Here is a 27,878-nt window from a genome sequence, read left to right as displayed (position 1 = left end):
GCTTTCAGGTGGCATTTTAAGCAACTATTAATGACACTCAACTGCACTTCAACCTATGTAGCTCTACCTTCTTTCCTTTTCTTTTTTTCCCACCTTCACTTACTCAGTCTTCCTTTTTCCTGTCTCCTTTCCCTTTATCGTTGAGTATTTTAGAGGGAGAGTACAAGTTGTGTTCTGGAAGGCATCAGTCCAGTTTGGTTAGAAGGTCAAATACACAAACTGGAGTAATATGTCATAAAGATGGAAATGTAGGGTGCTGCCAGATTGTTGAGAGCCTTGAATGCCAGGCAAAGAAGTTTTGAATATACCAAAAAGGCACTAGATTTTAAGTCAGGCAATCTGAATTTGAATCCTGACTCTCAGGGCTAAAAATTATATTGATTTCTATACTATGTCACCCAGTTTCTTGATAAGTAATATCACTTAAAACAGGTTCAAAAACATTACTAAAGTCAAGATTTATTAAAGCCATTGTTTCCTCTCAATCTACCATTAAATTATCACAGATTAATCTGATAGAATTTGCTCTTCATAATGGTTTCTAATTAGCATGGTTTTTTTTTTCTCAGATATTTAAAAACCCTAGGTAAAGAGATTTCATGAAGTCTGAATAGAGTTTGTTCTTTAACTGAACTCAGAAAGGCATTAAGTCAAATATCTGGTAATAACTTATAACAATACTGCAAATTTCTGTTTGTTCTTTTAAGATTAATCAAATACTAATGAATAGATAGAACTTTGAAATATATGTGTAGCTAGCTATATATAAATGCTTAATAAATGAATGCTAAATATCTTTCAAGTTATATAAGTTAGTTATATAATATCTATTTTAGTTTAAAAACAAAGTTTATATACCACAATCAATTCCCAATAAACTCCTCCCTAAAGTTGCTCTTATCAACCTCTCCAAACCCAAACAATTAAATAATCCAATATAAAGATCAAAATCAACAAAATATGTAACATTCCAAAACCATAAAAGACAAGAAGTATTCTAATATCAGTCACCCTTCTCCCAAGCTTTTAGAACTGACAAAAGGAAGAGGGGGGAAATGATTCCTAACAGTTAATGCTAGTCTTCCAATTAAAGGAAAAAAATTAAAATTGTTTTGACTCTGTAAAATGTGAGCAAAACAAAAATACTTTCAGTACAGAATATTAAAAAAAAAAAGAGAGAGATATAGGAGAAAGATAAGAATTGGCCCTGTGATTTTACTGGTATAGAAAACCAATGAAAAGATACATCCTCTTGCATTGCTACAGGGAGCTTCCTCATCTAATGAAATTGAGACTGAGTGAACACCCAATGAAATTGGGTGAGGAAGCTCTCTCTTAGCAATGCAAGAGGATGCATCTTTTAAAATAAGTAAAAATTTGGCAATAAGAGAAGTAAGAAGATATAATAAAACAGACTTTAAACAAGAAACCTGAAAATTCCCACAAAACATTAATTCCATAAAAATAAGGGAAAATGGATAATCTGATCGATGCTAAAGCACTCCAATGCTAATGGAGCAGATATAGTTAAAGTTTTAAGAGCAACTCTACCTTCAGTTACTTTATAAGGGAGATGGGTAGCAACAATAACTAAAAGCAAGATATCTGGGGAAATCCCTTTAACTTGTCAAATAGAAAAACAACCACTCATTTCTAGGGAAGGGGGATTTTCATACACACCAACAGTACTAACTGCCTACTAACTCTTGCATTTCTGCCCTCGTGGCCTTTTCCTCTAAAAGTAAAACTTGATACTGTAGTAATTCATACATATAAGAAGTAAAATCAAATCAATCTCCAAGAAACAACCTTTAAAAATCATATTCTGTGCTACAAGAGTTTTGGACCATCCAAAGCAGCTAGCATACAATACTATTCTGCTTTCAAATATCTTCATCTCAAAAACAAAACCTGAGGCAGTGGTTGAATCTTTTGCAACTTCATAGTCAGCTTCTCTTAGTTTGTAACCTGACAAGGTACCAAAGATCTTTGAAATATTTAATACTAGTGGTATGGATTTCTTTGGATGGGTCAAGAAAAACAGCACATCCTTCTTAAAAGCATAAAGAACTATTTTATAGGATGTTGTTCATTCAGTCCCTAGTGTCTGGATATTTCCTCAGGGTCTGTTTAAGAGACTTTGATTGAGGGTAAAAATGAAAAAAGTGACAAAGGGACCCCTTTCCTCTCCCTATTCCCAATATAATCTACCTCAGCAACAGGGCCAACAGCACTGACAGTGTCATAAATGCAGGCAATTAGAGCATTAGGCCATAAAACCACCCACTCAGGTACAACAGCTCTGACCTCCAGCTTTAACACATGCAATAAAAGATCCTGTACTTCCTTCTTTTAGGCCTTCTTCACAACCAATGAAATGACAACAAAAAAAGAAATCCATTGTCTGCCTGCCTTATATCGACCTGATCAATGAAACCATATAGGTGCAGGTGAAGGATTTAAATTTTTTTTCTCTCTAAATGAAAGACAAACAATTTCCTCTCTAGCATGCCACAGGACAGCTTTTTGAAAAGGCAAATTAGATTTCTAGCACTAACATGATATATAAGTTTAAATGAAACCAATAAGATACTCTGTGCCAAATGAAACATTTGCTTCTCTTTTCTAACATTCAGAAAACAAACCAGAAAGCCAGCCCAATCCTGTCCTGATCTAAGGCTTCGAGAGAAACCAATTCCAACATTCCTGATGCCCTACATTCATTTAAACTGCAAGTTTAACTTTTATACTGGCCATTCATTTTTTTCTCTTTCCCCAAACTACAAGTCCCTAAAAATCACAAAAACCACTACCAATTACTCCAGGTCAAGAATTTACCAGTCAAGCCTCCTTAAAGCCAAACTGATAAAAACCCAAAAACCACGTTGTGGACCATGACCTAAACCCTTCTACTATGCTAATGTGTAGGGCATACAGGATTAAGTACCTGAATAATGTAAACACAACAGTAATTTAACTTTTCTTAATCTGTTAAAATGATAAACACTGAAAAGTCTTATCAATCTTGACATAAATTCTCCAAATTTCAATACACTGGCAAATATGATCTCCATCCTTGAAAAAAGAAAATAAACAAGGTATCTGAAGAAAGCTCTGACTGGAAGTACTGAGTTAAATACTAGAAAGGTGAACTATGCAACATCACTGGAATGTGGGCAGAGGCAAACAGATCTTAATTAGGAGACCTACAATTAATATGCAGTAAGTCTCCAAAAGGGAGCAAAGTAGTTTGGTCTGTTATGCCTCAGAGCAAATGACTAGCATTACTGCCATCCCCTCTAGCCACAGGGGTAAGGAATGCAGTTGGTGTGGAGCCCATACAGCTGCTCTGTAGAACAGCCTAAGGGAATGAAAAGATGGGGAAGAAGCAAAAATGTGACTATTTCTCTCTTCCTCTTCAAATCACATGTCACACTACTAAAGATGATGAGTTCCTACAAGACTGCACAATGTAGGCTCCTTAAGAGCAGAGGCTGGTTTTTAATTCCCTAAGGCCTACCAGATAGTAGATATGTAATGAATGCTTGTTGAACTGGATTGGCTGGGGTTAAACTATTGTTAAAGTAGAAGAAAGTGGCACAGAAGTGTCATGATTTGGTTCACTTGTTCAGAAAGTTAGATGGGAAAAAAATCCTAGGGATTTTTAGGCAGCCCAAGAAGCCAAATATTTCTGATGAGTGCAATACAGATGAAGAGCTTCCTTTCACTGCATATTAAAACTATTATTTCTTTGCAAAGTCAGTATTCCTGAGAATACTGCATTTACAGATATATTGGTATACTGATTTTTTCTTTTAACATTTTAGGAGCCCGTAATCCAGAAGGAACATTCCACTCAGAGCAAAATAACTTCCTTGTTGGGCAGACAGGAATCTCCAGCATTAAAAACATGAAAACAAACCTTAGCCCAACAAGAAGGCTTCTGAATACTGAGAGAATGCTTAGATGCCTATTGGTTCCTATGACTGTTGTTTATAATTTGATTTTCATTTTTCTTACAAATAGAATTAGTCAAATTTGCAGTGCATATGTCAGAAAGGAAGCTTTTCTAAAAAATGTCACTTATTATTCTGTCCACATGATATTGTCTCATGCTCAAGGCAGTATAATATAGTGAAAAGAACACCGGCTAAAGTTGAGACCTGAGTCTTGGCTCTGCCACTAACAATGATGGATCATTTTGAACAAGTTGCTTAACCTTTACAGACCTCAGTTCCTTCATCTGCAAAACTAGAGGGGTTAGAATAAATTCCCCCAATGCCAAAAAAAGTAATAAAAATCCTACAACAGAAATTTCTTTAATAACCATAGTAAACTAAATTCACAAACTGAAATCACCAAGCAGCCACTCTTGACACTAACTTTCTAGATAATTTAGAAAAAGTAACTAAAATGTGACCAAAATGTAAGTGTGAAGAAGAAATCACAGAATTTCATGGAAAGAACCTTTCTGATCATCTAATCTAACTCCTACACATTTTGCAGATAGAGGTACTGAGGCACTGAAAGATTAGGTGACTAATGGAGACAGTTAGTGATAGAGCCCACATTGGAACTTGGAGAGTGATTTTCAGTCCAATGTTCTCTCCTTTATTCCTATTATCTTTGTGTTCTCAGTTTCATCTGTACTTAGGTTTGGCTGGCAGTAAGAAAGCTACTCTCTCTCCAAATGTGTGTGCCTACTGAGGCTTCAAAACAAGTCATCCAACAGTTTTTATCTATCTTTATGCTACTGGAACTTCTTTAACACTAACTCAAAATGCAAAAGCCTTCACTTGTTCTACACCAGTTAAATTGCCACTTACACTGAAAACACTCACACACACCACTTAAAAGAGTTGCAATTCAGTTTTAATACATATCCAGTTAAAAATTGCCATATGTTGTAATCAGCATCAAATTTTTACTTCTTTATCACTTTATTAGGCTAGGAGGAATAACAATTGACAGACTTAGAAAACTTTAACGCAATAGTAAGTAGTTGCTTACATAGAAAATATAATACATACAAGTATCCCATATTCTAGATTACAAATGAAAGTAACCCCACTAAAATCCAACTATCATTAAAAGGTATAAAATTATATGTTGTTATAATTTGCTGAAAAGGTTCTATGCACTGTAAATTTAGAATGGTATTCCAACAGTTTAAATGACATATTTAAAATCATAAGTTAGAGTCATGTATCATGCAGCCCCAGGTAATACACTGAATTCATGAGTCCAACAAAAGTTCTTCCACCCCACAGCCAGCATTATCAATAGAATTTATAATTTAAAAGTGGAAATGATCAAAGACCTTACCTACTCCCATCTCTTCACTTTACAGATGAGGAAATTCAGGCTCTTAGAGGTTACTTGATTTGTCCAAAGTCACATAGCTACTCAGTGGTAAATTCAGGACTAGAACACAGGTTTCCTGAGTTCTTGTCCAGTGCTCTTTCCACTGTATCATGACTATAAATCAAGATGTTTTTCGTTAACGTTACTATCCAAGCTGTCAAAGCTAGCCTTATAGCTGAAGCAATCACCTATAATGCCAAATATCAAATTATTTGAATCCTAGTTACCGTGTCCCTATACCAAAGATCTAAAATCAGAGAATATGGCAGTTCTATGGGTCACAGTACCAAAACCCAAAGCAAAATCTTAAAGTAGAAATATAAACCTTCAGTTTCAAGAAAGACTACAGGTCCAATAAAAAAAAAAACTAAGTAATGAATGATGAATAAACAACAAAGGACAAAAAGCAAAACCATTAACCCAACAGAAGATACTGTATTTACTCTTCATTTACTGGTATTTCAAAGGCCAAATATTAGAGCATTAAGTTTAAATGAGACAGTCTTCAGAAAGGTAATATAATATGAAATAGGATTGGAGATGAGTGGGGTAGGGGGCAGGCTGCAATATAAAAAAAAGACTTCTGAAATTTCTTAGCACTATAAACCATAACCTTAATTTCTGGTACTTGAGTGGAAAATGATATAATAGGAGCCCAGAGATACCTATTCTTAAAAAGTCAAAGAAATTAACACATTTATCAATAATTTTATTATCAAGAATTCTTACTTGTCAATATGAGGTGTTACCCAGATGTTTCCTAATCAAAACAGGAAAAAGCAAGAGAACTGCAATAGTGAAGGACAGGCCTCTTCTTGGTAAAAAGTAAAAGCAGGTTAAGTTTTTTGAAGGCTCCAACTGGCACACTAAAGCTGTGACTATTAATTTAATAATTTTAATTGTACAGGACATGATTTTACATCAGTCATTTAAAGCAAAAAGAAAAATGGAGTTCAAATTCAGGTCTTTTTGAAAAGCTAAGCAAGCATTCCAGAATGGTCTTGGCTTAATATCACCCATTCCTAGTGAATCCAAGTGAGATTGTGACAGAACAACTCAATACCCATTTCCTTGAAATGGTGAAAAAACAAGTAAGCTAAATTGAATACTGGATAGAAAGCCATTCTTTGTGATTGACTTGCAAGAATGTTCCAAAATTTTCTTTACAGAGAAATGAAGAGAGCAGAACTGCCATCATTTCATACTTATCAAATCCTATAAATACAAAGTTAGTTTACTTTCATTTAAAAGATGACCACAGGAAAAGGTCACTCAGTTCAGTGAAGACACTGAAAAGTAATGCTTTAAGGGAACAGGTCACTTATCTTCACTTACAGTAGATATTAATGTTAAGGCAGAAGTTTTAAGGGGGGAACCTTCCTGTTCAAAAAGCCCCATTTGAAATAGCTGCTGTTTCTTAATCAACTTTGCCCTTGAAATCACTGTTAATTAAAATGAAATGTTATTTCCCATTAACTCATAATGTTAATGGGTAGGAAGTTGTTGGCATCTGTTTAAAACTTTCAAGTCTGTCACAGGAAAACAAGTAAAATATTGTGATGCCCAAACATTAGGTCCTTGAATACAGGTAGATCTCTTTCTAACCAGTTTATGGAAAAACTGTGATTGACTGCTATAGTATCTAACAAAAACCTTTGAAATATGAACATTTGGTGATGCAGTTAGCCCTTAAACACAAAATATAAGCATGCCAGACAAGAAGAAAATATTTCTTATGACATCCTTTAAGTAGACTAACTAGGTGCCTTTAAAAGTTTCTCTATTACACTGCAATATACATGGAGCTAAAATTGATAGCATCAGGCAAATCTCAGTTCTGAAAATAAGCAGGTAAATTAAAAGTCTATTTTTTTTTGCTGCTGTATCTTTTTAAAAAAGCAAAATCAACTCACATTTAAGCACCAACTCCATGCAAGTAACCTGAACGGTTCAGTCTTTTTGTCATGTATGAGGCCTTTGGTTCTCCAACTACATGGGATCTGTGTTGTTAGCTTAAAAAATACAGAATTGGCCTTTCAAAAAAAATAATAATCTACAACAACCAACAAATAGTCTCAAACAATCCTGCTGACTGCAGTTGCCTTCTGAAGGCTGGTAAAAGGAGGTGGAGATAGAAAAGAGAGTCAGGGAAAAGGGACGCTGCAGCTAGCTACATAGCAAGAAACACGCCCCCATCATGTCCTCCTTGCTCTGTCAAAAGGCGGGTTGTTGTCAGTCTCCTGACCAGGCTGCCTTAGAAACGCTCCAAAAAAAAAAAAAAGAAAGAGAGAGAGAGGAGGCAGGAAGACTAACAACTGAAAAATGCCAGCTCTTTCTTGCAAAGGAGGGGCCTGGGTCCCTCATCTCCTCCCTCCCCTTCTTCCCAGGGTCTCTGAGTACCTCTAAAGGGGTATAGGGTACAATAGGGAACAAGGGGGCTTTGCCGAGGATATTCTGTGTGCACCAACGGCAGAGCACGCAGGAAACGGCTGGTTATCTTTCCCTTTCTGTTTCAATCAAGTGTATTACAGAACAGTACCCCCTTAACCCCCCTTCCCTTCAACTCCTAGCAGCTGCTCTTCCTCCTCCCTGCATCCCCCCTACCCCATCCCCATCCCCGTGAATCAAAACTCTCCCTCTATATCCGATGGAAAACAAATGCTGCAATGCCACTGGCTGGACCTGAACTCAACTTCCCTTCCCTGGGCAACTTTCTTTATTCAGTTAAGAGGGTGTTCAACGGTACCCCAACGCTGAGATTCTCACCCAAATACTAATGGATTTATAAAAGGGAGAGAAAAGCAAGCTATTTACCTATTATCAATCCCACCAGAAGAAGAGCTTTATTCTTCCTGGCAGGGTCTGTCTCATATCCTCTGCTTTCTCCTAACCACCAGCAATCACCAACCCATATTAAAGGAAAACTGTCCCTTTATCTCTAACCTGCTCACCCCCAACCCTGTTTCTCCCACTCTTTCCAAACCTTAGGATTGGCCTGGAAAGAAATGGATCAATAATCAAATGACTGAAAAAAGCAGAGGGCGGAAGGGAGCCAGGGTTGGAGACTGCGTGCTCCCAGGCGCAGTGGGTGGGGTAGGAGAGCAGCTGCTTCCCCTGGGAGGATGCTGCTGAGTGCCCCCTCCCACCTCCCCTCTCAGGGCCCCCTTCCCCAGAGCTGGAGGGAAAACCTGCAGGAGCTGGGGGGGGGGGACGCCACTCTGCTCTCTTCTGAGCTAGGAAAGGGAACAGTGGCGGGCTCTTTTCCCTACATGCAGCTAATCCTTTTCTCTAGAGCCAGGGAAGGGTGGAGTTGAAATAGGGTTATCTCCCTCTCTTGATAAGGTATCTGTACCCCTTAAAGGTTGGTAATCTATACTGCCCTCCAAGAGGGAATCGGCGTTCTCTTTGGAGGTTGCGGGGGAGGGGATACAGACGGGAAGGGAAAGGTATTTCTTGTGGAGCGGTTGGGAAGATGAGGGAAGATCCAGCTACCTTTAGTGGGGGAAATGGAGGAGTGGTTGGGAATACAGGGCTCTGGATGGGGAACGGGGTAAAAAGATCTCGTGGACGATGGAAAGGGAGGGGCAGGAATGGGAGCTCGGGGCGCGGGGCTGGCATCTGCCCCCAAGGGTGAGGGACTGGCACGCAGCTCCCTGTAAGGCCTTGCTCAGGAGAGATGTCCTAAAGGGAAACTGCCCCAGGAGTAAAACATCTGCCCGGAGAGGCGGGGATGTGGCGGGATCAGGTCTCTAGGATGGGAGGAGGGAGGAATCTTACTAGGATGAGGTAATCTGGTCAAAGGGAGGAGGGGATCAGCCCCGGGATGGGAAATCCGAAAGGGGTAGGGAGGTCTGTGCCCAGGGCTGTCTTTCTTTTTTTCTTTTTTGGGGGGAGTGAAAGGGGGTGGTCCTGGATAATGTCTGCCTGCCCTTCGCCGGGCAGGAGCTGTGCCCGGGGTGAGGGGTCTGTCCTCGCACTGGAGGGGAGGGGGGTCCCAAGATGGAAAGGGCGCCGGCCCCGGCTCGGGGTGGTCCCCGATCGGGATGCTCGGCACTCAGGGGTGAAGAGGGAGGGTGGGTCTGGGGGCTCCGCAGAGGGTCGGGACCCCACGCCGGGGGCTCCCCCGCCCCCTTACCTCTCCGCTGCCGCCTCCCCCGCCGCTCTCCCCGAACACGTCCCGGAACCGGCGCAGATTGGTGCCGATGGCGGCCGAGACCTGCAGCGCCGCGTCGAAACCGGGGCCCACCCGGAGCAGGGCCGGCCCTGAGGAGGCTGAGGACAACGACGAAGACGCAGACGAAGCGGACGACGACGACGGGGCTGCAGAAGCGGCTGTGGAGGAGGAGGAGGAGGAGGAGGCGGCGGCGGCGGCGGCGGAGGAGGAGGCGGAGGAGACGGAGGAGGAGGAGGCGGCGGAGGCCGCTCCCCCCGGAGCCCCGGCCCCGCTGCTTCCCGCCGCCGCCGCGGCCGCCGCCACGGCCGGGGGGGAGGGGGGCGCCCCGGGGCCCCCGCCGCCGGCCGGGGGCGCGGGGGGAAGCAGCAGGGCCGGGACGCGTTGCCGCGGGGCGCCCCCTAGGCCCCGGCGCCCCCCGCCGCCGCCGCCCCCGGTGGTCCCGGGCCGGGCGGGGAAGCGCCACCGACAGCTGTGCGCCATGTTCGCCCCGTGAAGTGAAGCAGCGAGAGGGAGAGGCGACAACACAGTGGGGCGGGGAGGCTGGGGGGGGCGGGGGGCCCCGGAACCTGCATAACCCGCGCCTCACTACTTGCCCGCCAGCACCCCGCCGGCCGCTATGCAGAGCACCGGGCCCCGCCGAAGAGCCCCGTAACCTGCATAAAGGGCTCTGTCCACCCAACCCTAAACCCAGACGCTTTTGTAGCATCCAGGGTCCGGGGTTTCCCCCTCCTGCCCGCTCGTTGGCCCTGCAACCTGAATAACGGAATGCCCCGCCCTCCGGGAGCTGTAAGCTTGGGAGGAGGGGGAGGCAAAGGAAGAGGGAGGGGAAGAGCCTTAAGTGGAGCTAGAGCGGGGAAAGGAGCAGGGGGCGGAGGCGGAGAGGGAGGGATTAGGCGGAGGGAGTCGGGCCGCCTCCAGCCTCTGAAGCTGAGGAGATTGATTATACAGGTTCCCGGGATGAAAAGAGACTCGAACCGCCCGGGAGAGCAGCTCCCAGTATAACGCGGCTGCTGGGGTGGGGAAGAGAGGGAGCAACGTTCCTCATCCTTTTTAGCGCCTATTAGATTACCGTAATTTACACATCTAGTGTCAGAGGGCCCCCAAAAATATTGCATGCAAAACAGTATTTGTAGCTTTAACATATGCAAAACAGGAAGGGCTTCCTAAAATGAAACGCATTAAGGAAAGGAGCCCCTCCCATTTCACAGCTAAGAGCTCTCACCTAAATGCATAGACAAAGTAGAACAATTCTCCCGCCCCCGCCCGCCAACTCCAACAACCGCCCGGGTCTGGGAAAAGGTCCTTTGCTTTCGCAGTTCTCCTCATTGGTATTAGCATTGGGTTGAATTTCCAAACTGGGTGCAAGGGACACAGCATGCTCTGCAAAAGACTGAGATTATAACGAAACAGGGTTTCTAACGGGGCAAAGAGGGAAGAGGCGGGCGAAACTCCCCCGCCCCTTCTTCCTCCGTTCCTCGCCTGCTGTGCATGCAAAGCAGACCCTAATGTAGGCAAGGCGGGGGGGGGGGGCGGGCGTTGCGTGCACGTTTATTATTAAGAGAGGGGGAGGAGGGGATCGTTGGGCATTAAGATCCACTGGGTGGAAACGGCCCGCCAGCGATGGCTCCTCTACCAAGAGCGTTGGGCTGGATTGGGGGTGGGAGACTGTTAGGGTAGTAGGAGGATTAAGACGGGGGTTGAACATGCACTCAGTTATTTTATTGCAGGAGGAGGAGGGGATCTCGAGGAGCTGATGTTTCCAGCTAGGCGTTAGAAGCCTCCAGGGCTTGGAAAGCTCTAGAGGAAGGGGGATGGAAACACTAAACAAGCAAGAGTATACTAAGCCTGGGGGATCGATATAAGGCGCTGCAAACTGCAAGCAAGCCCTCTGGATGCACCCACCCTCTAGCAGAAGTGGAGTTCGCTAGAAGGTCAGGCAGCTTTCCAAGTCTCCAGTGCACGGGTGCATCACCCAGCTTGTAATCTTGCAGCCTGGGGAGAAATGGAGATGAGGGAGGGGGACAGGAAAGGAGTGCTGGGGTTTAACTTGTGGAAGGTGGAGGGCGATCAGGTATCCGCCCAGGTCTCTAGGAAGGTGTAAGGCTGCAGAAGGTACCACAAGCTTCCAGAGAAGGTCCACGGCCTTCTGGTGCTGAAAACCTACGTCGTTGCGCTTTCCTGTAGCTCAACGCTTGTGCAAAGCAAATGACTTGGGGTTGGGGTGGGAGGAGACATAGTCAAACTGTGGCTTCCCCGCCTCCTCCCAGATCGATAGTCTTTCCAGTGGGGCGGGATGGGGCCCAGATGGTTTTGCAAAGCAAGCAAGCGCGAACGAACATATACTGCTGTTGCATCAAATGGTTCATAAAGATAATGAGGATGGGAGTCAAGGGGGGGGCACAAACCAGCACTCCTAGGATTCTGGAACAGATATGGATACTCTATTGTGGATGGTTCATCTATTGCAATATATTTCAGGCTCTAGATGTTTTGCTTCAATGTAGCCGCCCTGATCAGTTACAGATTGGTGACCACGTGGATCCCCTCAAGCATCCTGATTTGTTAATGTATCTTTTTTTTTTTGCATTTGTATCTTCCCCCTTTTCATCTAGCTCTCTTTTTAATATGCATAACGGTTTGCAGAGGTAATGGGCAAGGGACTGAGTGGCTGATTTTATGTAACAGTCTCTCCAGGATTTCTTCAAACGCCAGCTGTCCCTTAAAAAAAAAGTATCATTTTCGGAGTAATCTCCCGCTTCTCTAGAGCCCTCCTAACCATATTCTCCTTTGATTAGGTGGGAAAACTGAAATATAGAGGTAAAGGTGGAGAAGAACATCACGAAAAGACGAACGGAATGCCAAAGTACAGCTTGCAGGTCATCTGACTGGAAGGCTTTTGAGACGTCACCAAGTTTATCCATTGGCATCCAAAATGGGTGTGAAAGAGTGTGAGACAGAAATGAACATCTTTCAAATTTTTAATTTAAAAAAGGAGCCCCACATTTTATTCAGAACCCCTTTATTGTCTTCAGAGACACCTTAGCACTCTGCATGAGGTGCTGTGGCTGAGAAAATTCCACACCGGGACAGCCAATATTCCTGTAGATGAATGTCATCACATTATTGACATTATATTTTGTCATTAGTCTCTAGTCTTTCCTGCTTGGTACAACCTACAAGGTCTAGTTTCCTCCTCTTCCTTCCTCTTCCCCACTTTGTATTTACTTTGCATGTATTTACTTAGCTGTGTACCTGTTGTTTTCTCCCAAAATGTAAGCTCCTTTGAAAGCAGAGGATGTTTTGTTTTTCCTTATATGCATAGTGCCTATAATATAGTAGATGATTAAATAAATATTTGTTGAATGAGTGGAGACACAAGAGTAGGACTCTACCAGTATAGAAATTCAACCATTTATACAAACAAATCTCTTCTGGCTGGAAAAAGTTGTACCCACCCTCCAAAGATATTTTATTCCACCACCAAACCTTTGTGTCCTTCCTCCAGAAGCCATATTTCCCAAGATTTCATTTACACCCTACTTTAATCTTTGTTAAAGAAGTAATGATCTTTCCTTCATTTCCAAATTTCATGTGCAAGCATTTGGTATGGACCAAGGAAAAGGAGATTGGCTAGGTCATTGGGGTTTACCTAAGGGAGGGCTTGACCAGCAGTGAGCAGAGGCTACTTGGAATTACTAGACACTAGGATTCCCCAGGATCCCAAAATTGACTACTTATCACAAGGACAGCAGACAGGAGATCTTGCTTGTGCTTTCCAACTCCTCTAAGCCCACAGACTGCTGTTTCCAAACTACGAAGGAGCCACAAGTTTGACTAAAAAATTTTGCAATGCTGTCAACAAGGCACATGGTTTATTGAGATGGGTATTCACTCATTCATTCAACAAGCATTTGTTAATGGCCTACTATGTGCCAGGCCCTCAGGATACAAAGACAAGAAATTAAATGATCAATAATGAACCAATAAATGAAGGTTGGGGAAGGCCCAGTAGAAAAATGTAATCCAAGCTATTTAAAGACAGGTGGTATATAAGTAAGCATGATGACTTAGTAGATAGTAAGCTGGCCTCAATGCCAGTAAGACCAGGGTTCAATCCTACTTCTAACATATATTGACTGTGCAACCTTGGGCTGCTCCAGGCAGCTCTATGAGATGATAAATTGCAGAGAAGGGGTTGATCTGTATTGGTAGAGGGAGTTGCCTATACCACTAAAAAGTATATGTCTCGTCCCTATCCCATTTAAATGAGATTGCTCCTTAAGGGTAGGTACTTACCTTTCACAATGATATTCCTCCAGTGACATTAGAGGACTACAAGTCATGAAATATTATAGTCTCTGAAGAATTAAAGTTGAAGGTCACTCGAAGTGCAACAAAGCTCATGGTCAATGTGAGTAGGCCTGAAACACATTACAAGTGAACAATTGTGCAAGAGAAATGGCATAAAGGTTGTCATTTGAGAAATGTATGACTGGAAAGAAGTTGGGCCAGTCATGTGAGGAAAGCCAGGGAGAACTGACAGACAGTCTCACTGGTGTCAATGAAATGGCAAAAGATAAAGAGGAAAGCCCCCAGCACATTCAATGGACTACTCTACCCAGTGGAGGATTTCCTGGAGACATTGACAAGGGTCACACAGGATGGGCTGAAGCATTGAACCATCAGTCAGAGAATATCAAAGATTCCTACATGTGTATAAGAACTGAATTCAATGTTCTAAATTAAACTCTGTCAGTTTGAATCAAATGGTGGTCCCCATACTCAAGGGACAGGTTGATTTGTCTGAAGAGTTTGTGGATTTCATGTGCTGTGCTGGTTTATTTTCATTAAAACTTCTAAAATTACTTTCTCCTTTTTAAATATTGTTGATGGTCAAAAGCTACCTTTTTAAAAGCAGAAAAATTGATAAGTAAGGATTATTAATAGTTTAACTTTGCAGTTTTTTTTAAGGAAAATTTAGTCCAAAATATATAAAGAAAACAAGAGTTTACTTTTCCTCTCCTTGTAGCTGCATTTCAATAGATTAAAGGAACATGGCATAGAGGAGTTATGAGGTTTAGATTCATAGGATGATAGGTAGAAAGGGACCTTAGAGGTCACTTAATCCAATCCCCTCAATGTACTGATTGGCAAACTGAGGCACAGAGCAGTTAAAGGATATATCACATGTAATAGATAACAGAGCTGAAATTTGAATTTAGATTCTCTGATCCCAAATTCAGTGAGTTATGTGCTATATTATATTGATTCAGAGGAAGAAAGTTAAAATCATGGCTCTGATATTTACTACCCATATGACCTTGGGCAGATCACTGGATCTGAGTTTATTGATTTATTGAATTAGGAGGTTGGACTAGATTACTTCTCACTTCCCTAACTTTAAATACTATGAACCTACTATTTTATCATGAGTGCTAGGGTACTCTGAGCACAAGAATACAGTGTCCAATAGAGGCCAAATCTTGTAGTTTTGTGCAAGAAATGTTCATTTGTAACTCCCCCCCCCTTTTTTGTGAGGCAATCAGGGTTAAGTGACTTGCCCAGGGTCACACAGCTAGTAAATGTCTGAGGTTAGATTTGAACTCGGGTGCTCCTGACTCCAAGGCCAGAGCTCTATCCACTGCACCACCTAGTTGCCCCTGTTCATTTGTAATTTTAACAGTTCTAGCGAAAAGAGCCTAGGGTAATGAACAAGTCTTTATTTTTCTTAATTACAATCTTTTTATTGTAATCTTTTATATTAATTATACATAAAATTATAATCTTTTCCTTTTTACTTTTACTGAGCATTCATGGTGCCCTGAGTGATACCCAGCTGCAAGCTCCTTGAAGGCAGGGACTGTCTTTTGCCTCTTTTTGTATTCCCAGCACTTAGCACAATGCCTGGAACATAAGTAATAAATGCTTATTGAATCAAATTGATTTATCTCACTCTAAGCAGCTCATCACTTATGTGTCCCCCAAGTAAGAGATCCATTAAAATAGTAAATTGTGATGAAAACTTGAATCCTTTCTAGCTCTCTTGACCAATCTTGTTCTTTTTTGGTTTCTTTGTTGCCCTCCTGAAATATACCTTTTATATTAATAGCCAGTTACCTTTTTCCTGGGAGGCAGGATGTTCTCTGGTAGGTGATAGTAATGTCTGATTTATTCCATTGGCAGTGGTATACCAGAGCTTCTGTGAACCTTAGGGTAGTATTCACATTTCTGATTTAATTGATGTACACACTCTCTTCTCCGATATACATATATTTCCTCCTTTGGTACAATGCACGTACTTTCCTCCAGAAAAGACCCAACCAATGGGCTGAGCCTTTCCTCTGGCTCTTTTAATATTTCACGGATCCCAGTGCAGTACTTGGGCTATCTGTTATCCCTTATTCTTGTTATATGACCATTCCACCTAGTGGGTCTCTGAGCCTTAGATTCCCATATGTAATTCTCTAATACTTCATAGATACATGATTTTGTCATTTTTATGTACTTCTTTCATCAATGTGGCTTCCAACTTATCAACAATTTAGTAAATGAACTTCAAGAATTATTATGGTTAAAAATCCATCACTCTACTAACAACCCAACGATCAACCTCTCTGAACTGTCTCAAATGTCAGAAAACAGGGAATCTATTTTTTGAAGTCTATTTGGCTTGGCAGGACTTCACTGATGCTGCCTTCAAAAACTTAGGGCCATTTCAACAACACAATGAGACAGAGGGATAGGACTTCAGTGGGAGAGATTTCCACCTGCGTAAGGTGAAAAATATGAATGGAACCACCCCTCCCAACCTTGCCTTCTAAAAATGTTAGAAAAAAAAGTTCCTTATGAGAGAAAGGCTTTGAGCTGCTTAGAAGGATGGCAGAATCTATCTTCTTTTCAGAGAGACTATGGGTGTGGGATATTTTATAACTGTCAGACACAGCTAATGTGTTTAGTTTTGCTGAACTGCCTTTTCTGTCTTTTAAAAATTATTTGTTACAGGGAATGGCTTAGTAGGTAGGGTAAAGGGAAAGGATATATTTGGAAATCAAAATTATGTGAAAACAAAAGCTATCAATAAAAAAAATTTAAAAGGATGGCAGTAGATAAATGGATCATTTTTTTCTCTCCTATCTGCATAAAGAAGTTGACACTTCAACAAACATTAAATGCCTACAATGTACAACACACCTTGCTAGACACTGGCTATATAAAGACAAAAAAAAATCTCTGCCCTAAAAGAGTTTACATCCTATGAAGGCAATTCAACATGTACACAGACAAATAAATGCAAGATCATTTGAGAAGGGAGAAAACACTAATGACCAGCACTAATGATCGAGAAGGCTTTGTATCTGAGCTGAACCATGAAGGAAGCTATGGACTTTAAAAGAGAAGAGGAGAGAGTGCATGTCAGGCACACAGTTTGTGGTGTTTGGGGAACAACTAGCAGAACAGTTTGGTTATAAGATAGATTATATGAATGGGAGTAATATAAAATGTCTAGAAAGGTAGTTGGGAGTTTCCAAGAGGCATGGGGGAGCCACTGAAAATTTTTGAGCCAGAGAATGATCAGATATGATTTGTGCTTCCAGAATATGAATTTGGCAGCTCTGTAGAGGGTGTTTTGGAAAGGGGAGAGATTGAAGACTAAGAGAAGGACCATTCATCCAGATGGGAGGCAACAAAGTCTAATTAACTAAAGAAATGGCTTTGTGAGGGGAGAGAAAGGTATAGATTGAAGATATACTGGGGAATTAGAATTGACAGGACTTTGCAATTGATTTGATAGGGGTGAGGAAGAGGCAAGAGTCAAGAATGACTCTAAAGCTGTGAACCACTGAATCACAAAATTTGAGATTTGGAAGGGATCTTAGTAACCATCTAGCCCTACATCAAGAAAGGCATCCAATAAGCATTCACCTAGATCTGCTTTAAGACTTCCAACAAGAAAGAATTCATCACCTCCTGAGGTATCTCTTTCCACTTTTGGTCAACTCTAATTGTTGGGAAATTTTTCCCGATAGTGAGCCTAAATTTGTCTCTTTACAATTTCTTTCCATTGGTTTTGCCCTCTGAGGTTCAAGTGAGCAAATCCAATCCCTCTTCCATGTGGCAGTCCTCCAAAACTTGATTACAATTCCCAGGTCCCTCCCTGCAGACCAAACATCTTCAGCTCCTTCACACTCTCCGTACATGACAGCTACCTTTGCCGTCTTGGTGGTCTTCCTTTGCATGTTTGTCCTTAAAGTGTTGCAATGCAAAACACAACATTCCAGATGTGGTTTGAGCAGGGCATAACAGACGGGGCTACCCTCTCCTTGGCCCTTAAAGCTATGCCTCTTTTCATCTAGCACAGAATTACATTAGCTTTTTTGGCAAACATAACACTATGTTGACTCATATTGAGCATGTAGTCCAGCTATTTTTCAGGCAAATTGCTGTTGCTGTCTAACCATACCCCATTCCATCTTGTACTTGTGTGAAGTTAATTTATTGAATCCAACTGTAGGACTTTACATTTATCCATACTGAATTTTATTTTATTAGATTCAGCTCAGTGCTCTAGCCTGTAAAGTGTTGTTGTTGTTGTTGTTGTTTTTTTTGGGGGGGGGTTGGATCCTGATTCTGTCATCCTATGTGAAGGCTACCCCTTCCAGCTCTGTGTCATCTGCAAATTTGATGGGGATATCATTTCTGTTTTTTTTTTCAAGTCATTGATAAAACAGAAACAACAACCATCAAACAGCACAAAGCCAAGAACAGATCTCTGGAACACTCCTCTAGAGATCTCCAGACAATCTAACATTGAACCTTTAATAACAAGAATAGTTCAGGCATTCAACCAGTTCCAATTCCAATTACTTGTATTACTATCCATTCCACGGTTGTCACAAGAATAGTATGTATGAATAACCTTATCAATTGATTTACTAATATCTAGAAAAATCACATCGCATTCCACTGACCTAGTAGTCTACTAACCCTGTCAAAATGAAAAGAAAGAAAGAAAAGAAAAAAGATTAGTCTGATATGGCTCTTTGCTGTTGCTGCTTTCTTTGCTAAATGTTCAAGTCAAATCAGCACACATTTATTAAGGGCCTACTATGAGCCAGGCACGTTGCTAATCACTGAGGATACAAAGAAAGGCAAAAACAGTCCCTGTTCCAAAGGAGCTCACCATCTAATAAGGCAAAATGACATGCAAATAACTACACACAAACACACAAGGACAAATCGGGGATAATAACCAAGGGAAGGCACTAACATTAGGGAGATAGGGATATTTCATGCAGAAGGTGGGATTTTAGATGTTCAACAATCATCTCTTTAATAATATGACATATTTTATAATTTCTCCCAGGAATTAAAACAATCTAGTCTCTATGGCATGCAGACTGTTCTCTTCTATTTCTTAAAAAAATTCTTAAGAAATTCTCTGTTCTCCAGGCCTGTGTACTTCTTTTACTTTTTCTAAGACCTTTCAAGCATCAGTGATATCTTCTGGTCCTTTTTGTACCCAGTGGTGTGATTCATCTGGGCTGAGTGGCTTGAATTCATCAAAGGGAACTGGATATTTTCTGACTATTTCCTGACTTATCTAAAGTATCAACTCCCCATTAGCCATGCTTATGCTGTCATTCTGTGTCACTGCAATTCTCAGCAATGAAAATAGAAGCAAAAAGAGAACTGAGTAGGTTCTCCTTCTCTTGGTTATTAGTTATCATCTTTCCATCTACCTGCACCCTGTACTTCTTCGATCTGCTTTTTTTTTCCTGTCACACAACTTTATTTATTTATTTATTTATTTAGGCAATTGGGGTAAGTGACTTGCCCAGGGTCACACAGCTAGTGTCAAGCGTTTGGCGTGAGGTCACATTTGAACTCAGGTCCTCCTGACTTCAGGGCCGGTGCTCTATCCACAGCACCACCTAGCTATCCCCGTCACACAGCTTTAAAAACAAACAAACAAACAAACAAACAAACAAACAAACACCATTCTGTTGGCTTTAGCTTCCTTGACAACCCTCTGAGCACTCGAAAGCCTGGCATTATTTTTAACGGACTGTGCCATGCTCTTTATTCATACTGTGTTACCTACCCTTGATTCCATATTTTGTACATATCTTTTAAAATCTAATTTTTTTTTTTTTGGCTAGGCAATGGGGTTAAATGACTTGCCCAGGTAGTAAGTGTTATGTGTCGGAAGCCAAATCTGAACTCAGGTCCTCCTGAATCCAGGGCCGGTGCTCTATCCACTGCGACACCTAGCTGCCCCTAGTAAATATTTGAAGTTGAATTTTAACTCAGGTCTTTCAGAGTCCAGGTCTGGTACACTATCCACTGTGCCACCAAGCTGGTCCCCAAAAAAGGTAGATGAAACAATAAAGGCCCCATACACACCGAAATATTTATAACTATTTTTTTTTATTAGCAAAGAAGGCAAGGTAGATGTCTATAAATTAGGGAAAGGCTGAATAAGTTGTGGTATAGAATATAAGGGAATATTACTGTGCTATAAGAAATGATAGAGAAATACTTGGGAAAACTTGGTTTGAATTGTTGGAAAGTGAAATGAATAGAACCGGAAAAACAATATGCCCAGCAACTACAACCATGTTAATGGTAAGAGGAACCACAAAACAACTGGACTGAATGCTGTGAATTTATAATGACCAAGCTTGGTCCTAAATGAGAGATAAGAGACGGCACTAGGGAGAGGGGTAGAGGATGGGAGTGTGGGGTGTGGAATTCTGAATATAATGTCAAAATTTTTCAACATGTTGGTTAATTTTGCTGAACTGATTTCCCCCCCTCTTTTTTAGTCTCTGTTACAAAGGATGGATCACTGGGAAGGTAAGAAGGGGGACATATATAGGAAAATATAAGTTAGGAAAAAAACAAAATATACCAATAAGATTTATTTTAAAAACTTAAGTTTCTTAGATAATTCCTTGTGTATTTGACTTTGGTTTCTTCAACCAACTCCCATTTTATTTCTTATTAGAAATGTTTCCTTATGTGTCAATGACAACTTGGCAGAATGAAAGGATGCTATTGCCTTCATCAAAAATGGGGCATTTTGGAGGATGACTGGGCTCAGAGGGAAAAGTAATGAGTGAGCTTCATTTGTATATTTGAGTTTGAGACATCTACAGGACATCCAGGTGAGGATATTCAACAGGCAGTTTGTGATGTATGACTGGACTGCAGGAGAGAGATTAGGATTGGACATATACATTTGAGCATCATCTGTGTAGAGATGATAGTTGAACCTCCAGAAGCTAATGAAATTACCAAGAGAGAAAGTTTAGAGAGAGAAGAGGGCCTAGGATATAATCTTGGGAGACAAAGAATAGAGAGAAAAGAGATCTTAAGACAGGTGCACCTTGGAGGACACCAACCATCAGGGGTTGAAAGACAGATGAGGATTCAGCAGAAGACATTGAGAAGGAGCAGGAGAACTGAGATGGAGCACTGTTACAAAAGCCAAGAGACATAAGTTTATCTAGTAGGAGGAGAAGGAGGTGGCCAACAGTCTCAAAGCCTACAGAAAGGCCAAGTAAAATGAAGACTGAAAAAAGGCCTTTGTTTCTGGCAGTTAAGAAGTCAATGGTGATTTTGGAGAAAATAGTTATAGTCAAGTGGTGGGGTCAGAATCCAGATTTCAAGGAGTTGATAATTCAACTCAACAAGATTTTTTTTTTAAAGAATCTATTTTGTGCTAACCACTTGCCAGTCCAGTGGCCAATGGGGACATACAATTGAAAACAAAACCATTCTTGATCTCAAGGAAGTTACAGTATTTTTGAAGGTGTTTGAAGGGAGAGCAGAAATGATGTATACATAGACAAGCAGATGCAAAATATGTACAAATCAAGCACAAAGTGGTTTTGGTGAAGAGGGGAGAGTCCTCATAACTGGGGAGATTAGGAGAGGTTTGCAAGAGGTCACACTCAGACCCAGAAACCAAGGGAAACACTTAAATGTGAAAAACAAACAGGTATATGAGGGAGTGAATGGATCGAGGGAGAAAAAGGAATTGGGTTTTGCAGCCTATGGAATAGACTTTTTGAGCCAAGAAGAGAGTTAAGGACTCCAGGAGGCAGAAGTGAGCAGGCAGAGGGGGATAGGCAGCCTGTGAAAAGACATGGAAGGGAGACGTGGAATGGTAACTGGGGAGCAAGCACACCAATTTGGCTGGAGTATGGGATGTAAAAAGGAATATAATCTGAAATCAATCTGGAAAGATGAGAGGGGCTAGAGAGTGAAGGGCTTTCAATGCTGCAAATCTGAGGAGTTTATATTTGATTCTAAAGGAGATGGAGAGGCTCTGAAAAAGGGGAGTGATAAATTCACACCTGTGCTTTAGAAATATCCATTTAGCAGCTGGGGGCAGCTGAGGTGTCTGGCTCATAGTCCCTAGGTGCCCCCCCCCCCCCCGTACTCCTGAGTGCCTGAACCAGATTAAAATGGAATTGGAAAATGTCTAAAAATGGATAAAAATACAATAAAACACTGATAACGTTAATTTGTCGTTTTCAAAGTCAATATGCGGCCTGTAGGGATCCATTCTATTTGAGTTTGACACCACAGGGGTAGAGGCTAGGTAGGAGAGGGGAAGAAAGACTGGAGGCAGAGAAACTAATCAGAAGTTTATTGCAGTAATCCAGGCAAAAGATGATGAGAGCTTGGCCAGTGGTTGTGACTGTAGGAAGTGGAGAAAGGGGGAGAATGTAAGAGAAACTGTAGAGGCAGATGTCACAAGACATCATTTGAATGGATATGGGGAGGAGGTGAGGAATTGTGAAAAAGATAAGGGTGAATCCAAGGAATAGTGAAAAGTCAAGGTTGTGAATCTGGAAACCTGAAAGGAAGATGGTGTGGTAGATGGGGGGTGGGGGGGTGGCAGTGTGAAGGATCGCTGGATTTGTAGTAGGGGGACATGGGTTGATATCCCAACTCTGCCAAATATTACCTGAGTGATCTAGGACAAGGTTGAAATAGACTCTCTGGGCTTCAGTTTCCTTATTTGCAAAATGGGGGAGGGGTTGGACAAGATGACCCTTGAAGCTCCAAGTCTATAATCTTGTGAACATAATTAGGATGAAGCATGTGCTTAGAGAAGGATAATGGTTTCAGTTTTGGGATTGCTCTGGGGTTCTCAGTAGCAAAAGCATTTCAGACAAAGAAATTAAAGATTATAGGCAGGGACTATTCAGTCTCATCAGGCAGGATGGGCAGCTGCCTCGTGAAAGGATTTGAAGGAAAACTTTCCCCCACCCAGAACTCTTCAAGTCTGAGTTAAAATGCAAATACCCCTAGGAGGGGAAAGGGGGATAGGCATTATATCTATCAGCAACTAACACCTTAGTGTGAAATTACTTTATCAGCCACTTTCTCCTTTCATGGTGGAGATCAAGGCATTGCAGGAGAAAGGGTATTTGGATAAGGAAGGATGATTTTTAGAACCTGCTAGAGGAGGAAGCAGCAAGCACCAGCAGCAAAAGAAGGGTGCAGAAGGAAGGAAAAGGAGGATACTAGAGCCAAATTTCATTAACTTCACAATTTTGTAGAGGACCAGTTCTGAATGTAGAAGTAAAGCTAGAAAAGCAGGAGGCAATAAAGAAAATATTAATGATTTCAAAAAGCTCATTTTGGACTAAAGTTACAAAATGAAGTTAACTTAAGTATCTCCTACACTGGAGTTCCTATAGCAACATTCTTATAACTGGGGATTGCCATCCTTCCTCCCTCCAGATTAATGCACAGTGGGTGTGTGCAGGTTGCAAGACATAATAAGAAACAAAGAAGAACGGGGTAAATATTGTCATTGAAAACATGCATGATCGAAAAAGATTTGCTGAACTCATAGTGAGACTTATGGGTACTCAATCAGTGAACAGCCCCTGAAATGTATTGGTGTCTTCACAAGGTCAAAAGGACTCAAGGAAAGCCCTGAGAATGTTGAAGGGACTCTCTGTGATGAGATTATGGGAAGATATGGACAAGCGTTCCACATAGGGCAGGCATAGATGGATTTCAATATGCATCACTGTAGGAAGATCCCACATCAGTGAGATCACAAATCCATTTGAAATCCTGATATTAGAGTTGCTTTAATAATTACATGGAGAGAAGTAGTATTTACAAGATGAAATTCTGGCCTTTTTTGCCTTCTTAATGTTAGGATGACAAAAGAAAACATGGAAGGCTGAAAGAGGAAAAGTTTGAAAATCTCCCGCCTAATATGATTATAATTCTATTGTGCTTTAAAATTCAATCTTCTTAACTTTTGGCACATGTTCAAATACATCACTGTCAAAATATGCTATCACCCTTCTGCAGAACTTGGAGAATAGAAACACTATTACATAACTATCTTCATTCACCATTATTTTTTTTAAAAACATGTACTTCTGGGACAAAGGAAACTAGGATCAAATTACTTCTGAGATAAAGAATAATAATGGCAGAACAAGCAGAGGTGGAAAATAAGAATTCCATATTGAAAAATATTTGGGAGATGAAGAGGTGAAGGCAAAACCCTTTACCAGTTGATCACCTTTTCCAATTCTTTCTGCATATAATATGTGAATACTGTAAACTTTTTGGAATAGAGAACATTTTGCCCACAATTTAGTAAAAAAGACAGAGTGAAAGGGAGAGATAAGGAGAGAAGGGGTGAGAAAGAGGAAGAGAGAGACAGAGACAGAGAGATATGGAGAGAGAGAAACACTGCCTACAACATTTCAAAGAATCAGAGTTTGAAGCCACCTTAAACATCACCTAGTCCAACTTCCAGCCCCATGCAGGAATCCCTCTATAGCGACTTTGGTTATTTTTTATACAGCCTCAGTTAAACCACTTCCAGTGATGGGTAATCCAGTATCTGCCAAGGCAACCCATTCACATTTTTTTTAATAGCTCTAAATGACAGAAGCATTTTATTGCAGGGAGGAAAAGAATAAGAAAAAGATAAAGTTTTATTTTTTCTGATTGAGATGACAGATGCTGTTATTCCATCTCTAGGGCCACATTCAATGATTCAGGATTTATTAAGCATATACCATGGAAGAGGTTCAGTGTTAGACTCATAATCTAACCAAATGGTCTAAAATTGATTTGGTACGCTCCATGTCCAATGACACCAACATTTCCACTTAAGCTAATCTGGTTCAAGTATGTTTGATCTGAGAAAGAAAAAAAAACTCTCTTACAGAATAGAAAATCCAGGTGAGGATTAAGGTCATGACCAGGGTAGGATGGTGAGAAGAAGTCAGAATTAATTATAACCAAGGCTTTTAAGTCTTAATTCAAAGAGCTTGTTCCTGAATCAGGTAGACAAGATTTAGTTTGGGATATATCTTCTTAGGTGCTGTCAGTTCTAAGTACAAAAAGATCCCAAACTGAAAGTTTATGGTAGGAGAATATCAGTGGTGGAAGAATGGTAGAGTTTCTTTGCGGCATATATACATGGTCACTTGAATTTTGGTGAGCATTCAGTAATTCTTTTTCTACATGTCAAGGACCTAGCAAACTCGGCAATTAATAATCTTCTCCACAGCCAATTAAATGAGGATTCTGTATTGACACCACTTATGGAATGGTGATACCATTGTGCTCTGACACAGGGTTTGACTATTTCTAGACATATGAATACACACCATTTTTGGATGCATGCCCAAAGTAGAAAGAAAATGACCCAGTGCAAAATACTTGTACTCTGTCTCTTTCTGAGGATGAGAATAAAAGCTTGGATAAGTAATTGTACTTCTTAATATACCTCACAGGTCAGGATTTCTGAGTTTCTGATATGGATGTTTTATCCAGAAAAGATTAAAGGTAGATCAGTAAGCCACATGATCACTGGTGAACTTGGCTGTTAAAGGGATGTTTAAAATCAAAGATGTCCCGATGGCCCAAAGTGCCCCTACCCTCCAACTCCTCAATGTTCTTTCCATTCAGTGCATCTCCATTACTAATTATTTAACCTCCCCCCCCCAAAAAAAAAGATCACAATGGAAAAAGCTGTGATACAAATTATCATAAATATCAAAATATCATTAAATGAAGTATCAGTTGTTTCTGATGACATTGAGCTAAAGTATCTTATACATGGGTTAGAGTCTAGACACATTTCCGAATAAAAATATAAAGACCTTTCCTGCCCCCCAACAACAACTTATCAATGCAACAACCAAGTATACAGGAGTAAAGAGGATGTGGTTAGATTAAGAAACCAGTTCAGTCCCGCATTCCAGTGTTTCTTCTAACTCTTCTGATTCAATCTATGATTTTAGGCTAATGGCTCCACTTTGCTGCATTTTGTAGTGAGAACTGAAACTAACATTTGGTTTCAAGTCCACTTGGATGAGCAGTTCTCAACAAAAAAAGGTAGAGTAAGGTGTTTGTGTGTGGGGGGCAGCAGTTCAAATGAAAACTCCAAATTATTGCTAATCTGCTTGAGAAGAAGCAAGATGATGTAGTAGGAAGACTTCTGGCTTTGAAATCAGGTGAGACCAGAGTTTAAAATCCTACCTCTCACATCTGATTTAGGTAGGTATGGTTTAGGTGGACTTTTGCTGGGACTTTAAGGGTCTTCACAGGAGAATTAGACAAGTAGGTCAATATTGAAAGCAATAAGGCCTTTTGTTCAGCATACTTCAGAGAAGGGTATGTATCTTAGCCACAGATACAAGGTTGAGTACTGAGATAGGGGAAGTTTGGTAACAGAAGGCAGCTTGGGCAGCATACTACCTCTCCACTTTCCTTCACACACACTGGACCAGTAGTTGCTATCTACAAAATAAGGACAGTACTGACCTGACAAACTAGAGCATTCAGCAGACACCTCTAAAACAGGACAAGGAAAGTGATAAAACCAAAGATGTCACCAGAGAGCCTCAAGCAAGAGATTACCCCCAGGACTTGCAGTATTATTACACTAGGCATTCGCCAGTTACCTTGGTGGAACTCCTGGGTTTGTCATCACTCCATGCATTATGGAACTCAGGGATGCTGAGGAGACAGATATTTTATTGGAAGGACTGGGGTCTTGTGTAGGTGCTTCTGATTGACTTCCCAGTTTGGAATTCGTGGTTGGGGCAGAAACAATCTATCAGAACAAAAAGACCCTTTTTGTGAACTACAACAATGACAATGGATAAATCTTGATCTTCTAGACGTCAGTTTCTTCCTCAGTAAAATGGAGATAAGACCTGTAGTACATACCTTAAAGGGTTGTTATCAGGGTTAAAAGAGATATGAAGCACTTTGTAAATCTAAAAGCACTATGTAAATGACAGCTACTATTAAAAAGGAAAATAACCAAATACCAGGACTCAAAGGGTTTACAAAGCAACATTCAGATAGGAGACCGGTGGGTATTGTGATCCAAGTGTCTGTCCTATTACTGGATATCTCTGAGAAATTTCCCTTTGCCTTTAAGGACAAAGCTCGGTTCTTTTTTGATTCAAAATCACTCATGTTCGTTAGAAACGTTCAGGTGTGGTGTCCAGCACCTGGCACAAGTGAGCAAACAAATCAAGGGTACAAAATACCTCAAGGGTACAAAATACCTCAAATCCCAGTCTTTGGTGGTAATAGAATTTGGACTCCAAGGCAAAAACGGGAATATTTACCCTCACAGGTAACTTGGGTATAGGTAATACAATCCATTTGGCTTCATTCCTGAAACATAACAGGAAAGGATATATTTTTTGTGGGGGGGATGAAAATCAGTTGTTTTGGAAATGTTTGTGGCACTAACTAGATATGCAATCCCCATCTTAACTCTTCTCAAGAACCCCAGGAAGGGCATGCCCCTTAGACCACCAGCTATCATAGAGGGGAGAACTCATGTGGAGAAGGGACCCACCATCCCCACCACTACCAACTAACAACCAACTGCCACCAATAGGGCAGGCTAATCAACCTAGCTGAAGAAGCTCTCCCTTAGGGAGAGATAGAAGGTATGTATTAGGTGAGTCAAACTGCTTCAATCACCACCTCCCTTCATACCTTGATAGACACAACCCAGGACCATGAGCCCAAAGACAGTGGGAATAGGAGTATGCCACGCCCTACACCTACCCCTCTTCATATTATCAACCGTTTCCAGCTCCATCTTTGCTGCCATCATGGGGAGCAACCCATGTGGAGAAGTGGCTCTACTATATCCCTGCCACCAGCAAATGTGTCAGTCAATAAACATTAAGCTCCTGCTATGTGCCAGGCACTGTGCTAAGCACTAGGGATGCAAAAAGAGGTAACAAAAGAAGTAGTCTGCCCTCAAGAAGCTCATAATCTAGTGGAAAACACAACAAATATGTACAAA

General features: G+C 41.2%; 1 protein-coding gene and 1 long non-coding RNA gene across 3 annotated transcripts in view; one reads left to right on the top strand and one right to left on the bottom strand.

Moving 5' to 3' along the window:
• Positions 1–10,045, bottom strand: part of KMT2A (lysine methyltransferase 2A) — an 86,398-nt gene extending 76,353 nt beyond the window's left edge. The window contains exons 1-2 of one of the 2 annotated variants that reach the window (XM_078146850.1): positions 9,500–10,045; positions 7,278–7,376 (exon numbers count right to left, since the gene is read on the bottom strand). In XM_078146850.1, coding sequence (XP_078002976.1) covers positions 7,278–7,376; positions 9,500–10,018 — 618 coding nt within the window. In that variant the 5' untranslated portion in view covers positions 10,019–10,045. The remainder of the gene's footprint in view (positions 1–7,277; positions 7,377–9,499) is intronic. The other variant, XM_078146851.1, reaches the window with a different exon arrangement.
• Positions 10,046–11,139: 1,094 nt separating this feature from the next.
• LOC110207194 (uncharacterized) lies at positions 11,140–14,403 on the top strand. The gene is made up of 2 exons (XR_002324079.2): positions 11,140–11,469; positions 12,334–14,403. It is a non-coding gene; the product is annotated as an uncharacterized LOC110207194 (long non-coding RNA).
• Positions 14,404–27,878: the final 13,475 nt, after the last annotated feature.

The sequence above is a fragment of the Phascolarctos cinereus genome, unplaced genomic scaffold (assembly GCF_003287225.1).
Source record: "Phascolarctos cinereus isolate Bilbo 61053 unplaced genomic scaffold, phaCin_HiC Scaffold_726;HRSCAF=1367, whole genome shotgun sequence".
Lineage (NCBI taxonomy): Eukaryota > Metazoa > Chordata > Mammalia > Diprotodontia > Phascolarctidae > Phascolarctos > Phascolarctos cinereus.
This window is presented reverse-complemented; position numbering and strand designations above follow the sequence as displayed.